We start from the raw sequence: 17,482 nt of genomic DNA, 5'->3' as shown, positions 1-17,482 counted from the left end.
TCTCCTGGATCCCAGTTAAAAATGGGAAAATTGAGATTCTGCAGTATATTAAACTTATTTTTGCTCTCACTCCCCCTCCCCCTCTCTCCCCCTCCCCCTCTCCCCCCCTCCTGTTGACTGGTCTGGAATACAGCCTCATCAATATGACAACAGTGTTCTTATTTCTAATCACTTTCCTACTCTTCGCCTTTTCCTTTTCCTGTTGCATAGCTTTCATGGTGTACTTTTGCATCTTACCGTCCAGGTGTGGAGCACAAGCACTTGTGAATTTGTACGTACCTTGAACGGCCACAAGCGTGGAATAGCGTGCCTTCAATATCGGGACCGATTGGTTGTCAGCGGGTCCTCGGACAACACCATCAGGTAGAGTCTGTCGGTTGTTAGATGTTTTTTTTATATCTGTAAAGAATATGATTGTGGTACACACATACAGGCTCCAGGGCCATGGAAAAGGGTCCAAAGTGTAGAAGGACTAATTGAATTGCTCTTTCAAGGAAAAGTCTTGGGTACAATCTGACAGTTTTAGTTTAGAGATACAGTACGGAAACAGGTCCTTCGGCCCACCGGGCCCGCGCCGACTAGTGATCCATGCACACGCTAGTGACAATTTTTACATTTACGAAGCTAATTTACCTACATACCTTTACGTCTTTGGAGTGTGGGAGGGAATCGAAGATCTCGGAGAAAACCCAATCAGATCACGGGAGTACGTACAAACTCCGTACGGACAGCACCCGTAGTCAGGATCGAATCCGGGTGTCCAGCGCTGTAAGGCAGCAACTCTACCACTGCGCCACCATGCTGCCCGAGGTGTCTATATCCACTGTGTTTTTGTGATAGTGGTATGAAAGGAAGACCACATTGATTATTCATAGAGTCATAGAGTGATACGCTGTGGAAACAGGCCCTTTGGCCCAACTTGCCCATACCGGCCAACATGTCCCAGCTACACTAGTCCTAAAGCCCGTGTTTGGTCCATATCCCTCCTAACCAGTCTAACTTTTTCTTAAATTTTTGCTCAGTCCCTGCCTCAACGACCTCCTCTGCCAGCTTGTTCCATACATCCACCACCCTTGGAGTGAAAAGGTTCCCCTCAGATTCCTATTAAATCTTTTCCTCTTCACCTTAAGCCTATATCCTCCGGTCCTCAATTCACCTGTTCTGGGCATCTACCGTGCCCTCCTTAATGTTTGGGACAAAGACCCGTCGTTTATCTGTTTTCCTCTGTGCTCCACAATTTGAGATTTGTAATAGAAAAAATAACACATGGCTAAAGTGCACATTGTCAGATTTTGATAAAGGCCATTTTTATACATTTTGGTTTCACCATGTAGAAATAACAGCTGTGTTTATACATAGTCCCCCCATTTCAGGCCACCATATGGGACACAGCAATTTAATGTAAATTTATGTAGTCATGTTTAGTATTTTGTTGCATATCCTTTGCATGTAATGACTGCTTGAAGTCTGCGATTCATGGACATAACCAGTTGCTGGGTGTCTTCTCTTGTGATGCTCTGCCAAGTCTGTATGGCAGCCATCTTTAGCTTATGCTTGTTTTGGGGGCAAGTCACCTTCAGTTTTCTCTTCAGACGTGCTCAGATCGGGTTCAGATCGGGCGATTCACTTGGCCACTCAAGAATTGACCATATTTTAGCTTTGAAAAACTCCTTGGTTGCTTTAGCAGTGTGTTTGGGATCATTGTCTTGCTGTAGAATAAACCGCCGGCCAATGAGTTTTGAGGCATTTGTTTGAACTTGAGCAGATAGGATGTGTCTATACACTTCAGAATTCATTATGCTACTACCATCAGCAGTTGTATCATCAATAAAGATAAGTGAGCCTGTACCTTCAGCAGCCATACATGCCCAGGCCATAACATCCCAACTACTGTGTTTCACAGATGAGGTGGTATGCTTTGGATCTTGGGCAGTTCCTTCTCTCCTCCATACTTTGCTCTTGCCATCACTCTGATATAAGTTAATCTTCGTCTCATCTGTCCACAAGACCTTTTTCCAGAACTGTGGTTGCTCTTTTAAGTACTTCTTGTCAAACTGTAACCTGTCCATCCTATTCTTGTGGCTAACCAGTGGTTTGCATCTTGCAGAAGAGCCTCTGTATTTCTGTTCATGATGTCTTCTGCGGACAGTGGTCATTGCCAAATCCACACCTGACTCCTGAAGAGTGTTTCTGATCTGTCGGACAGGTGTTTGGGGATTTTTCTTTATCATAGAGAGAATTCTTCTGTCATCAGCTGTGGAGGTGTTCCTTGGCCTGCCAGTCCCTTTGTGATTATTAAGCTCACCAGTGCTCTCTTTCTTCTTAATGATATTCCAAACAGTTGATGTTGGTAAGCCCAAGGTTGGCTGATGTCTCTAACAGTTTTATTCTTGTTTCTCAGTCTCATAATGGCTTATTTGATTTTCATTGGCACAACTTTGGTCCTCATATTGAAAAACAGCAATAAAAGTTTCCACTGGTGATGGAAAGACTGGAGGAAAGACTAGGTGCTGAGAGCTCTCTTGTACCTGCATTAAGGAGGCAATTAAACACACCTGAGCAATTACAAATACCTGTGAAGCCATGTGTCCCAAACATTATGGTGCCCTTAAATGGCGGGGGGGGGACTATGTATAAACCCAGCTGTAATTTCTACATGGTGAAACCAAAATATATGAAACTAAAATGTATAAAAATGGCCTTTATTAAAATCTGACAATGTGCACTTTAACCACATGTGATTTTTTTCTATTACAAATCTCAAATTGTGGAGTACAGAGGCAAATAAAAAAAATGATGTGTCTTTGTCCCAAACATTATGGAGGGCACTGTACCTGATCTATTCCTCTGATGATTTTATACACCACTGTAAGATCACCCCTCCTCCTCCTGCACTCCAAGGAATAGAGTCACAGCCTACTCAATCTCTCCTTCTAGCTCAGACCCTCAAGTCCTGGCGACACCCTTGTAATTATTGTCAACCGGGACAACCTCAGATCTCTCCAGCCTGCCCCCATCCCTCTATCCTCTCATAATGCCAACTTTGACCTCCTCAACACCAGGTCGCTCAACAACAAAGCCCTTGCCCTCCATGAACTAATCCTTGACAACACCCTGGACTTCCTTCTGCTCACTGAAACCTGGCAACAACCCAATGTCTTCTTCTCCCTCAATCAAGCATCCCCACCTGGATTTAATTACATCTCCAAACCCCGCCCCTCCCGCCATGGAGGTGGCCTCGCTGTTATTTTCAACCAAAACTTTCGGATCACTGAACTCACCCTACCCCCCGTAGCATCATTTGAATTCCTCGCCTTCAAAGCCCTTTCTTCCATGACAGTCATCCTCATTTACCGGCCACCTAAACCAAACCCCTCTTTCCTATCTGACTTCACTGAACTCCTCACACTTGCCTCATCCCTCTCCCCACGTCTGCTGCTACCTGGTGACTTAAATATTCACATGGACTCCCCCACCTGCAAGCTCGCATCTGAATTCGCCTTTTTACTTGACAACTTCTCTCTCACTCAGCACGTCACCTTTCCCACCCATGACAAAGGTCACATCCTTGACCTGGTCTGCTCCACAAATCAACCGGTACTCGACCTCCATCCATGCCTCTTCCCCCTCTCTGATCATAAGCTTATACGGTTCACCATCCCTTCTTCAACACCTCGCCCCCGCTTCCTCCGAGAAATCACCTTCCGTAATCTAAAATCCATTGATCCCCACCATCTCTCTGACTTGCTCTCCACCACTCTCCCCCTGGACTCAACCCCCATCTCACCTGATGATCTCACAAACCATCTCAACTCCACCTTGTCTACCTCCCTTAACACTATGGCCCCCCTCAAAACAAGAACCGTAACTTTCAACACATCTTCACCCTGGTACACACCTGCACTTCGTAAACTGAAACAGACTGGTTGCCGACTTGAACGACTCACTAAGAAATCATCTCTCACAGTCCACCTTGAAGCTTACAAACTCCACCTCACTGACTACAAAGATGCCCTCATTGCTGCAAAATCTGCCTACCTCTTCTCCACAGTGGGCAACCTCCTCAAGCCTCGAGCCAACACTCTCCCTACCTTTACTCGGGATCTCTGCAACTCATTCCTCCACATTTTGGCTGATAAAATCAGCACCATCTATCAATCTTTATCCCCTGTACCCGACTCCCCAGCAACTACTCCACCACCTACCAAGGCCCCTCCTTTCAACATCTCCACTGACCTCCTTACCCCTCCTCCACACTGCTTCCTCTCCCAGTTTGACCTGGTCACCCCTACTGAAATCTCCAAACTCATCAGCTCTTCCAAACCCACTACCTGCTCCCTCGACCCTCTCCCCACTCCCCTGCTGAAGTCCTGCCTCTCCGTTCTCTGCCCCTACCTCACTAATCTCTTCAACTCCTCATTGTCCCAAGGAATTGTCCCCTCCGCTTTCAAAACTGCTGCTGTCACACCAATCTTAAAGAAACCTGGACTTGGTGAGGTGAACGACCTAAGCCTCAACACAGACAAGACAAAAGAAATAATAATGGACTTCAGAAAAAATCCACCCCCCCTGCAGCCCCTCATCATCAAGGGGACTGTGGTGGAGAGGGCTGACAGTTACAGATACCTGGGACTACAAATAACATCAGATCTGAACTGGACTTTGAACACTGCAGCCACAGTGAAAAAAGCCCAGCAGAGACTGTACTTCATCAGGCTGCTCAGAAAAGCTGGTCTGCACTGTCGCCCTCTCACCCAGGTCTACAAAGGACTGGTAGAGAGCATCCTCACCACAGGCATCACGGTGTGGCATGGAAACACCACACAGATAGAGAGGAAGGCTCTGCAAAGAGTCATAAAGACTGCAGAGAGGATCATCAGAACTGAACTCCCCTCCATGGACACAATCTACACACAGCGCTGTCAAAAAAGAGCAGGGAGAATCATTAGAGGCACACTACATCCAGCTCACTCCCTGCTCAAACACAAAAACTGCACATACAACCTCAGGCACAGACGAGCGGACAGTATCGCCACAAATAGAACACGCTTTTTTAAGAGCTTCTTCCCTGCAACAGTGAGACTCTTGGCCAAAACACAACAAAATGAACTGATGTCCTGATATAGTGTTTGTGCAAGCTACAATGCTCTATGTGTCTTCTGTGTGTCTTTTTTAATTTTTTAAAATTTTTTAATTTTTAATTTTAATTTTTAACGTAACTTGACTCTCTGAATAGCCGCACAAGAGTTCCTATGTGTGTAAGCACAAATGGCAAATAAAGTTTTTGACCTTTGACCTGGACTTGATCCCTCCTCTCATTAACTACCGCCCAATCTCAAACCTCCCCTTTCTTTCAAAAACCCTGGAGCGTATCGTTGCGTCGCAACTTCATTCCCACCTCCTTGCGTATTACCTACTTGAACCCCTCCAATCTGGCTTTCGCCCCCTCCATAGCACAGAAACTGCTCTCCTCAAAGTCTTCAATGACCTCCTCACCTCTGCTGACACTGGTTCCCTCAACATCCTCATCCTCCTCGACCTGAGCGCAGCCTTTGATACAGTGAACCATAACATCCTGCTCACCAGACTCAAAGACCTCGGCATTGAAGGCTCTGCACTCAGCTGGCTCCGTTCCTACCTTTCCAACAGATCCCACTTCATCTCTCTCCACAACCACACCTCTGCTACAGCCACAGTCACTCAAGGCGTTCCCCAAGGCTCCGTATTCGGCCCCCTCCTCTTCATCATCTACATCCTCCCCCTTGGTCAGATACTCCGCCACTTCAACCTGGACTTCCACTGTTACGCCGATGACACCCAGATCTACCTCGGCACCAAATCGCCCCACAACCACCCCCCCCCCCTCTCCCATATCAACTCCTGTTTGTCAGCTATAAAAACCTGGATGCAACATAACTTCCTCAAACTCAACAGCGATAAGACAGAATTCCTCATTGGCTCCAAAGCCACAGTCAGCAAAATCAATAACCCCACTCTCACCATCAACGGCACCGCTGTCTCCCCATCTCCCCAGGCCCGCAACCTTGGCGTGATCTTTGATTCCACCCTCTCCCTTGAGCCTCACATCCGCCATGTCATTAAAACCTCCTTCTTTCATCTCCGCAACATCGCCAAACTCAGACCCTCTCTCACACCTGCTGAAAGACTAATCCATGCCTTCATCTCCTCCCGACTGGACTATTGCAACTCACTTCTCCTTGGCATCAGCTCCACCTACATCAACCGACTCCAACTGGTCCAGAACGCAGTCGCCCGACTCATCACCCACACCAAATCCTGGCATCACATCACTCCAGTCCTCAAACAACTTCACTGGCTTCCCATCTCCCACCGGATCACCTACAAAATCCTGGTCCTCACCTACAAAGCCCTCCACCATCTGCCCCCCCCCCCCCATATCTCACTGACCTCCTCTCCCCCTACCAACCCTCACGGTCCTTCTGATCCACATCAGCCGGTCTCCTCTCCATCCACAAGTCCAACCTCTGCAGTTTTGGGGACAGAGCCTTCTCCAGGGCAGCTCCCAGGCTCTGGAACTCCCTCCCCCAACTGATCCGCAATTCCGTGTCCCTCACCATCTTCCAGTCCCGCCTCAAGACCCATCTCTTCACCTCTGCCTATCCTTAGCCCCACGTCCCCCTCCCTTTTCATCTGTGCATTAATTGCCTCATATTGTGTTTTGAACTGAATTCTGTCTTTACTTTGTGTACTAGTCATGTCTCTACTATTTATTTTATTTCCCTTACATGTTTTTCCTCTACCTGCTAAATTTTTGTAAGGTGTCCTTGAGACTCTTGAAAGGCGCCCATAAATAAAATGTATTATTATTATTATTATTGTGCATTTATATGTTTCCACCACCATATAGAATGATTGCATGTCCTTGTTAACTAATTAAAACTGTAGTCTTATAATTTTATCGTGTGCGGACGTGGCGTCTAAGGACTAGAAGCCGAAGCGAAGAAGTGGAAGCCAAATAACCGAACGGAAACAAAGCCGAAAAGCCAACTAACGGAAAGGGTGGGATGCCTAAAGGCCAACTAACTGAAAGAGCAGGGTGCCCAAAAGCCAACTAACCGAAAGGGCGAGACGCCTAAAGGCCAACTCACCGAAAGGCCGTAACACCTAGAAGCCAACTAACCGAAAGAGCAGGGTGCCCAAAAGCCAACTAACCGAAAGGGCGGGGCGCCTAAAGGCCAACTCACCGAAAGGCCGCAACACCTAGAAGCCAACACACCGAACGGACGTAATGCCGAAAAGCCACATAATGGACATGACGTCGTCGGAGGGCGGGCCTTGTCAGCGATTGATCCAGACCCCCGCGTCCATCACTTCACTGGCCGGGGGGACGGGAGGGTGGGGGTCATTTTTCCCACACAAGACTGCCCGGGGCTGGGGGGTGACTGGGCACTCTGAACCTGAGCACCAAGGTGTAAGCGGCCGAAGGAGAGCATCCTTCGGGACAGCCCCCACTCACCCCCGGGGTCAACGTTGTCCGGCCACAGCCGCCCTCCGCCTCGTTTCCCCTGTGCGGCCGCACTGTGACGGACTGTGGGTCGGCCGCGCTCACACACGCTCGGGGCTGGGTGCAGCAGAGTTGGGGACAGTCTGGTCCCTCCACCCACCCAGAGTCACCCTGGTGTGGGTGTCGAGGTCTGGGGGTGAATCACCCTGGTGTGGGGGTCGGGGTCTGGTGGCGGTGCATCGCGGTCAGTGACTCTGGGTGTGCGGAGGGACCAGACTGTCCCCAACTCTGCTCCACCCGGCCCCGTGTGTGTGCGCTGCCGACCCACAGCCCGTCGGCCGGACGAGGCGGAGGGCGGCAGTGGCCGGACAGCGCTGACTCCGGGGGGGAGAGTGGGGGCTGTCCCGAGGGATGCACTCCTTCAGCCGCTTACACCTTGGTGCTCGGGTTCAGAGTGCCCAGCCCCGTGTGGGGAAAATGACCCCCACCCTCCCGTCTCCCCCGGCCAATTATGTGATGGACATGGGGTCTGGACCAATCGCTGACAAGTCCCGCCCCCCTCGGTTAGTTGGCTTCTAGGCTTCGTTTCCGTTCGGTTATTTGGCTTCCACTTCTTCGCTTCGGCTTCTCGTCCTTCGACGCCACGTCTTGGTACCCGATTTAATAGTAGTTGGGATTAGTAAAGTGACATTTCCCTCCCCTCCCCATTATTCACTTCTTGTTGGATTACCTTCCATCTACACTTCCTATTCCTTGATCATTTAACCGTGTACTTTATACTTTATTTGAAGGTCTACACACTGAATATTGGTTGGCTATTCACTTCCAGGAATGATCACAATTAATTTCAAGTTTACCCATTCTCTTGCATCAACAAAAGCTTTCTTTGGGTGATTTGGAATTCCTAGCTGTGGGTTACATAGAAAATAGGTGCAGGAGTAGGCCATTCGGCCCTTTGAGCCTGCACCGCCATTCAATATGATCATGGCTGATCATCCAACTCAGTATCCTGTACCTGCCTTCTCTCCATACCCCCTGATCCCTTTAGCCACAAGGGCCACATCTAACTCCCTCTTAAATATAGCCAACGAACTGGCCTCAACTACCTTCTGTGGCAGAGAATTCCAGAGATTCACCACTCTCTGTGTGAAAAATGTTTTCCTCATCTCGGTCCTAAAAGATTTCCCCCTTATCCTTAAACTGTGACCTTGCTCTGGACTTCCCCAACATCGGGAACAATCTTCCTGCATCTAGCCTGCCCTTAAGAATTTTGTAAGTTTCTATAAGATCCCCCCTCAATCTTTTAAATTCTAGCGAGTACAAACCGAGTCTATCCAGTCTTTCTTCATATGAAAGTCCTGACATCCCATGAATCAGTCTGGTGAACCTTCTCTGCACTCCCTCTATGGCAAGAATGTCTTTCCTCAGATTAGGAGACCAAAACTGTATGCAATACTCCAGGTGTGGTCTCACCAAGACCCTGTACAACTGCAGTAGAACCTCCCTGCTCCTATACTCAAATCCTTTTGCTATGAATGCTAACATACCATCCGCCTTCTTCACTGCCTGCTGCACCTGCATGCCTACTTTTAATGACTGGTGTACCATGACACCCAGGTCTCGTTGCATCTCCCCCTTTCCTAATCGGCCACCACCGTTACTGCCCCGCCGCTGCCCTACTCTGTTTCAGCGTGACCAATTCAGTGTGACGGAGGAGGTAGTGGGAGATGAAAGAAACAGTGATGGAGGCTAGGGTCTCTTTAATGAAGGGAGTGCGTGTAAGGTCATGGGTAGACAGGAGAGAGAAAGAAACGGAGGGGCGGGTATCCTTATATTGAAGGGTTCAATGTTCATGCCGTTGGGTTGACGATTACCCCGGCAGAATAAGGTGCTGTTCCACTAGTTTTGCGTTTGGCTTCACCTGACAGGTCGTTGAGAGATTGGAAAAGAAAATTAAAGGCTGGTAACCAGGAGATCCAGATGGTCACTAACTTTCTAGATGTTTTGACAATAGACAATAGTTGCAGGAGTAAGCCATTCGGCCCTTTGAGCCTGTACCGCCATTCAATGTGATCATGGCTGGTCATCCACAATTAGTACCCCGTTCCTGCCTTCTCCCCATATCCCCTGACTCCGCTATCTTTATGAGCCCCATCTACCTCTCCTTTGAAAGTATCCAGAGAACTGGCCTCCACCGCCCTCTGAGGCAGAGAATTCCACAGACTCACAACTCTCTGTGAAAAAATGTTTCCTCATCTCTGTTCTAAATGGCTTATCCTTTATTCGTAAACTGTGGCCCCTGGTTCTGGACACCCCCAACATCGGGAACATGTTTCCTGCCTCTAGCGTGTCCAAACCCTTAATAATCTTATGTTTCAATAAGATACCCTCTCATCCTTCTAAATTCCAGAGTATACAAGCCCAGCCGCTTCATTCTCTCAGCATATGACAGTCCCGCCATCCCGGGAATTAACCTTGTGAAGCTACGCTGCACTCCCTCAATAGCAAGAATGTCCATCAAATATGGGGACCTAAACTGCACATAATACTCCAGGTGTGGTCTCACTAGGGCCCTGTACAACTGCAGAAGAACCTCTTTACTCCTATACTCAACTCCTCTTGTTATGAAGGCTAACATGCCATTCGCTTTCTTCACTGCCTGCTGTACCTGCATGCTTACTTTCATTGACTGATTAACAAAGACCCCCAGATCCTGTTGTACTTCCCCTTTTCCCAACTTGACACAATTTAGATAATAATCTGCCTTCCTGTTTTTGCTATCAAAGTGGATAACCTCACATTTATCCACATTAAACTGCATCTGCCACTCACCCAACCTGTCCACCCTGCATTCTCATAGCATCCTCCTCACAGTTCATACTGCCATCCAGCTTTGTGTCATCTGCAAATTTGCTAATGTTACTTGTAATCCCTTCATCTAAATCATTAATATATATATATTGTAAATAGCTGCGGTCCCATCACCGAGCCTTGCAGTACCCCACTAGTCGGTGCCTGCCATTCTGAAAGGGACCCGTTAATCCCTACTCTTTGTTTACTGTCTACCAACAAATGTTCTATGCATGTCAGCACTCTACCCCCAATACCATGTCCTCTAATTTTGCCCACTAATCTCCTATGTGGGACATCAAATACTTTCTGAAAGTCCAGGTACACTTCATCCACTGGCTCTCCCTTGTCCATTTTCCTAGTTACATCCTCAAAAAATTCCAGAAGATAAGTCAAGCATGATTTCCCCTTCGTAAATCCATGCCGATTCGGACCGATCCTGTTACAGCCATCCAAATGTGCCGCTATTTCATCTTTTATGATCGACTCCAGCATCCCACCACCGATTTCAGGCTAACTGGTCTATAATTCCCTGTTTTCTCTCTGCCGCCTTTCTTAAAAAGCGGGATCACATTAGCTACCCTCCAATCCACAGTTACTGATCTTGAATCTACAGAACATTGGAAAATGATCACCAATGCGTCCACGATTTCTAGAGCCACTTCCTTAAATACCCTGGGATGCAGACCACTAGACCCTGGGGATTTATCAGCCTTCAGTCCCATCATTCTACCCAACACCATTTCCTGCCTAATGTGGATTTCCTTCAGTTTGTTTGTGTCCTCCTTAGTGAAGACGGATCCAAAGTACCTTTTCAACTCCTGCCATTTCCTTGTTCCCCATAATAAATTGACCCTTTTCAGTCTTCAAGGGCCCAACTTTGGTCTTATCTGATGTTTTCCTCTTCACAAACAGAAAGAAGCTTTTACTATTCTCCTTTATATTCTTGGCTAGCTTACCTCCGTACCTCATCTTTTCTCCCCCTATTGCCTTTTTAGGTATCTTCTGGTGCTCTTTAAAACTTACCCAATCCTCTGGCTTCCTGCTCATCTTTGCTATGTTGTACTTCTCTTTTATTTTTATACTATCCCTGACTTCACTTGTCAGTCATGGTCGGCCCTTACTCCCCTTGGAATCTTTTTTCCTCTTTGGAATGAACTGATCCTGCACCTTCTGTATTATTCCGAGAAATATCCTCCATTGTTGTTCCACTGTCATCCCTGCTGGGGTATTGTTCCAGTCAACTTTGGCCAGCTCCACCTTCATGGCCCCATAGTTGCCTTTGTTCAACTGTAATACTGACACCTCCGATTTACCCTTGTCCCTCTCCAATTGTTATTTAAAACACCATATTATGGTCACTACCTCCTAATGGCTCCTTAACCTCAAGTTCCCTTATAAAATCCAGTTCATTACACAACACTAAATCCAGAATTTCCTTCTCCCTGGTACAAGCTGCTCTAAGAATCCATCACGGAGGCATTCCACAAACTCCCTCTCTTGAGGTCCAGTACCAACTGATTTACCCAGTCTACCTGCATGTTGAAATCCCCCATAACAACCGTAGTATTACCTTTACGACATGCCAATTTTAACTCTTGATTCAATTTGCACCCTATATCCAGGCTACTGTTTGGGGGCCTGTAGATAAGTTCCATTAGGGTATTTTTATCCTTACAATTCCTCGTTCTATCCATACTGACTGCATTTCCTGATTCTATGTCACAATCCTATTATTCTTTCTAGGTTAATGACAATGTTAAGTTTTGTGGATATGTACAATCTTGTGGATATGTAATGTTTCTTGCTGATGTTCATTCTGGACCATTTTATAGTTTTTCTGCTCCAGGTTATCTCTTACCCACATTACAGGTTCTTTCTGATTTTTCAACATCTCTCTGCATCAGTACTTGTAAAAATCTGACCTGCACCATGACTTGTTTGAGCAACAGCTCTGCCCAAACCTGCAAGAAAGTGCTGAGGCTTGTGGATGTTGGTTCAGTCCATTGTGCAAAGAGCTTTCCCGACCCCCAACCACAGCCACCCTCTCCATCTACACCACGCATTGCCTCGGGAAAGCAGCCAATATAATCAAGGACTATTTATAACCCGGGACACCCTTGTGTCTCCCCTCTCCCGTTGGGTAGAAGGTACAAAAGCTTGAGAGCACACCACCTGATTCAGGAACTGCTTCTTCACTGCTGTTATAAGACTTCTGAATGGACTCTTGTAAGATAAGCGTGCATTCCTGTTCTTCGAAACATCCTCGTTGCAGATATCGCACATTTTTAATTGACACTTTCTCTGTTGCTGTAAAACTACAAAGCTGCAGCATTAAATTCGGCACCAATATTTTTCTCTTTGCTCTACCTGTTGTATTTGTATATGACTGTGAAGGGGTGGCTCAGTGGCACAGCAGTAGAGTTGCTGCCTTTTGGTGCCAGAGACCCGGATTTGTTCCTGACTATGGGTGCTGTGTGTATGGATTTTATACGTTCTCCCTGTGACTGGTTTTTCCAGGTGGTCTGGTTTCTTCCCATACTCCAGAAACATACAGGTTTTTAGGTTAATTGGTTGCTGTAAATTGTCCCTAGTCTAATCGCCGGTCAGTGTGGACTCTGTAGGCCGAAGGGCTTGTTTACACGCTATATCTTTACTTTAAAGTCTAAAGACTTGGTTGCAGTGTACGATTGGAGTGGATACAATGTGAACAAAATCTTTCACCGTATCTTGGTACATGTGGCAATAATAATCCAATACCAAGCAGAATTCTGACATTTGCATTTATTTTTCATGTGCTTCTCAAAAAATGTATTCTGAAGATAGTTTTGGATCATTATAACTTTGAAATACACAATGTCAGAATACTCTGAAACAAACCATGAGCGAATGGCGGTGCGGGCTCGACGGACCTGGTGGTCTACTCTCGCACCTACTTTCTATGTTTCTAATTTGTGATATTGATCATTCCTGTGCAGGTTGTGGGACATAGAATGTGGTGCTTGTCTGCGGGTCTTAGAAGGACACGAAGAGTTGGTTCGATGTATTCGCTTCGATAACAAGAGGATTGTGAGTGGAGCTTATGACGGGTATGTAATCTTAATGAGAGGCGGTGGTTATGGAGTCCGGAAAGAAAGGACCCGAAGGTCGGAAGTGCTGGAGTAACTCAGCCAACTGAATCAGTTTGAGGAAGGGTCCCGATGTCACCTATCTTCAGAGATCCTGACCCGCTGAATTACTCCAGCACTCTGTGTCCTGTCGGTGGGTGAAGGGCTCGCTGGTGCACCTTGCGAGTTGATAGTGGCGTCGGTAGCCAGGGCTCTAATTGACCATGGGAGCTGGGGAAGGGTCGGCAGGTCATTCCATTCACATTTAGTTTACATATTATATTTGTTTTAAGTTTCTGGCACTCCATGGTCCTTTCGAGACACAGGAAGGGTGCCCTTGGCGGCTTTGGGATATATAGTCGTTTCATTATCACATGACATCTGTTAGTCCAGAAAAAACATAATCAAGAAAGGCTCTGGAACCGAGGGTGCCGGAAAATCGGTGTTTGACCAGTATTGTCGAATCCCACTTCTCAATACCACACAGCTTCTGTGTACTCATTGTATGAGTTTCTAAGTATCTTGTTGCTCATTACTTAATAATGACTTCTTAACATTTGTAGGATTATTAGCGTTAACTGGCCTTGCCCTCCTTCCTTTCACGAGACATAGTATTGTATTTGCACTTTTCCAATCTGGAAGGATCTTTCCCAAACCTTTAGATTTTTGAAACTCAGAAACCAAAGCATCTGCCATCTCCTCAACCCATGAAAGTCTGGAGAATTTGTCAGTCTCCAGTTAAAATGTTACCGATAACTGCTTTAAATTTCTCCTCCTCTTTGTTTCAGTGTCTTCCAGTGAAAAGACAAATGTAAAATAATTGTTTAATATCTTGACAATCTCCTTACTTACATTTATCAATTCCCCTGTCTCATCTTTATCATTCCCAAGTGATTGTGGAACACTATCGTTTTATGCTCTTCACCAAAGGATCCTGCTATTTCATTGCATCTCATTACATGTGACTAGGTCTAAACAAGCTGTTCTCTTCTTGGATCCACCAAAGTATTGTTCCAAATGCATTCCTTGCAGCTATCTTCAAGACCATACACAAAAATAGCTATGAGACTTAAACAATTACTTTGTGTATGCAGTTTTATTTAGTTAAAGACAATAGAATGTTTCACAGGTAACATTTAATTATGTCTCCTCCCTCCAGCAAAATAAAAGTATGGGACCTGCAAGCTGCGCTTGATCCTCGTGCCCCAGCTAGTACATTATGTCTACGCACCTTGGTGGTATGTATCAATGCTCTGGGGCAGCCAATCTATTGGAAGGCTTGCTTTGAAATATCACTGTTCAGACAGGAATATTATTTGTAATGCACGTGGCTTTTTATGGCTTTTTACGGTGCATTCGGTGTTAACGATGTGCTCTCTACGATAGGCACAAAATACTGGAGTAACTGCGGGACAGGCAACATCTCTGGATAGAAGGAGTGGGTAATGTTTTGGGTCTTGACCCTTCGGACGGTCTGGAGAAGGGTCTCGACCAGAATCGTTGCCCATTTCTTCTATCCAGAGATGCTGTCTGTCCCGCTGAGTTACTCCAGCATTTTGTGTCTATCTTCGGTGTAAACCAGCATCTGCAGTTCCATCCTACACGTGCTCTCCTCTACATTGGAAAGATCAAATGCAGATTGCGTGATTGCTTTGCCAGAAGCAAACACCTCTGGCACCTCAAACACCTTTGCCCAGAGGCCAAACACCTCTGTGGCCTGACTGTGGATATATATAATAATTCAGAAGGCCATAAACTAGCGCATTAGTCCATAATCCGGAGGTATGCATTTGGATCTCATCTCCGCAGCAGAACATTCAAATTCATGTTAACAAATTGAAGAACGAATAGCCAGATTGTTGCAAAGGCCTGTCTGGTTCACTAACTGATGTATTTTTAGGCAAATGCCCTGCCCACTGTAAGTCATCTGACTTTTTCTCCAGCCCCGTACCAATGGGATTGATTAATAACTGCCTTAAGAAATTACCCCGTTTGTTTGGCCAAGGATTGTTTCAGTTCAAGTTATTCTGCTCAGTTTTCTTGAAGGTTTTTGATAAACATGGCTGTGGTTGGTATCTTCGACACCAAGTGTCAAGTGAAGGCTACTGCAGGAATTACTTGCATTTCTAGGCATGGATTTATTAGCGATAGTCATGGCTTTGTGCGGGGGAAGATGTGTCCTGCAATTTTGATTGAGCATTTTGAGGAAGTGTCAAACATGATTGAGGGTAAGCTAGTAGATGTTGTTTACATGGAACATTTGACAAGATGCCCGGCTGGTCCACGTGATTATGTCATGTGGGATCCATTGAATCTAACCTTAGTAGGTTGTATTTAAAGTAGAAGACAAGGTAGTGGTGAGGAGCATTATTCAACCTGGAGGGCTGGCCAGTGGTTTTGAACAAGGATTGGTACTGGGACCTCTGTGATGCATTTAATTGCGTTGGATGAAAATGTAAGTGCAATGATTTGTAAGTTTGCAGATGACACAAACAATGGTGGGATTGAATAGTTATGAAGGTTTTCAAAGGATACAAGAAGATATAGATCAGTTTGAATTTTTTTGTGAAGTAATGACAGACGAAGCTTAATCTGGGCAACTATGATGTGTTGTATTTAGGGAGATCAAATGTAAAGGGAAAATATACAGTAAAGCAGGACTGTTGGAATATTGATGTTCAGCAGAATCTTGGGAGTTAAGTCTGTAGTTCCCTGAAAGTGGTAACTCAAATTGATAGGGTGTAAAAGAAGGCATATGGCATGCTCTCCTTCATCAGTTGGGGTATTGAGTGTAAAAGTTGGGAAGTCATGATGCACCTGTATAAAACTTGGTTAGTTTATTTGAATATTATGTGAAGTTCTAGTTGCTACATTGCAGGAAGGATGTGGACATTTTGTAGAAGATGCTCTAAGAGGTTCACCGGGAAGTTGCCTGTATTGATTAGCATTAGCTGAATGGAAAGTTGAACACACCTGGATTGCTTGCAGTCTGAGTGGTGATCTGATAGAAGGACGGTATATAAACTTGAGAGACTTAGAAAGGGTAGATGGTCAGTCTTCCAAGGATGATGATGTCAAATGCTAGAGGGCTTACGTTTAGGAGGGAGAGGAAAATTTAAAGGCGGATTACGAATCAAGCTTTTTTGTGTGGTATATACCAGGGATGTGCTGCCAAGGGAACTGGCGAGGCAGATATGACAATGTTTAAGAAGCATTTAGGCAGACACGTGAACAGCAGGAAATAGAGGGATGTGGACCTTGTGTAAGCAACTGAGAATAGTTTCAAAGATTCAAAGCTTTAATTCCTAAAATCTAGTGATTAAAATTTGCCTGCACACCAGACTATGCCAATGTTCTTCTCCCCCTCTTTCACTCAAGCCCCTGTCAAAATATTCTGATAAACTAGAAATACAGAATTTTAGAGTAAAATTAGCAATTTTAATATGGCTACCCAACTGAATGGATGAGCGCCCTCAGGCCCATAGCGTTACATCAGATGTGTGTTGGGTCATTAATGTGACTATATCAGACACAGTTAACTAAAGAGCATTCCTCTTGCACATTTGTTTGGGTATTGCTTCAACTATTATTAGTGTCCAATGAAGAGGAAAAGTAAAGCAGCATATCGCCTTTAATGCCATCTTCTGTCAACAACCTTAACATCAATGAAAATTTACATTTGTAAGAGCTTTTGAAAGAACAAATCAATAACAACGTTTGTACTAGCAGGTGAAAGTTTAAAGTAATTGGAGGAAGCACAACAAATTGGTCTGATCTGTTTCATAATGGAAATTTTCAAGAATTAAGGGCCTGTCCCACGGGCATCATTTGCGCGTCATTTACGCGACAGGCCGGCAGTGAGTGTCGTTGAAACCCGTCTAGCATTACGGCAGTCGTGCGCCAAGTGGCGCCAGTCTCCGTGGCAAGGATTTCCCCAGTGAAAATGTTTCAAAACTTGGAGCGCTTTATACCAGGGTGATCACGTGGTGCGGCACTCAAATGACGCGCGCATGGGCGGTGCGAGGCAGCGCATGGTTAC

The 17,482-nt window shown here is 45.9% G+C and overlaps 1 protein-coding gene across 3 annotated transcripts in view; it reads left to right on the top strand.

Moving 5' to 3' along the window:
- fbxw11 (F-box and WD repeat domain containing 11) overlaps positions 1-17,482 on the top strand; it is a 174,809-nt gene that overhangs the window by 133,930 nt on the left and 23,397 nt on the right. For all 3 annotated transcript variants that reach the window (XM_033030006.1, XM_033030005.1, XM_033030007.1), the window contains 3 exons: positions 245-363; positions 13,315-13,425; positions 14,603-14,681. In XM_033030006.1, coding sequence (XP_032885897.1) covers positions 245-363; positions 13,315-13,425; positions 14,603-14,681 — 309 coding nt within the window. The remainder of the gene's footprint in view (positions 1-244; positions 364-13,314; positions 13,426-14,602; positions 14,682-17,482) is intronic.

The sequence above is a fragment of the Amblyraja radiata genome, chromosome 11 (genome assembly GCF_010909765.2).
Source record: "Amblyraja radiata isolate CabotCenter1 chromosome 11, sAmbRad1.1.pri, whole genome shotgun sequence".
In the NCBI taxonomy this organism is placed as follows: domain Eukaryota; kingdom Metazoa; phylum Chordata; class Chondrichthyes; order Rajiformes; family Rajidae; genus Amblyraja; species Amblyraja radiata.
The sequence above is the reverse complement of the archived record's forward strand: the minus strand, read 5'-3'. Positions and strand labels throughout refer to the sequence as shown.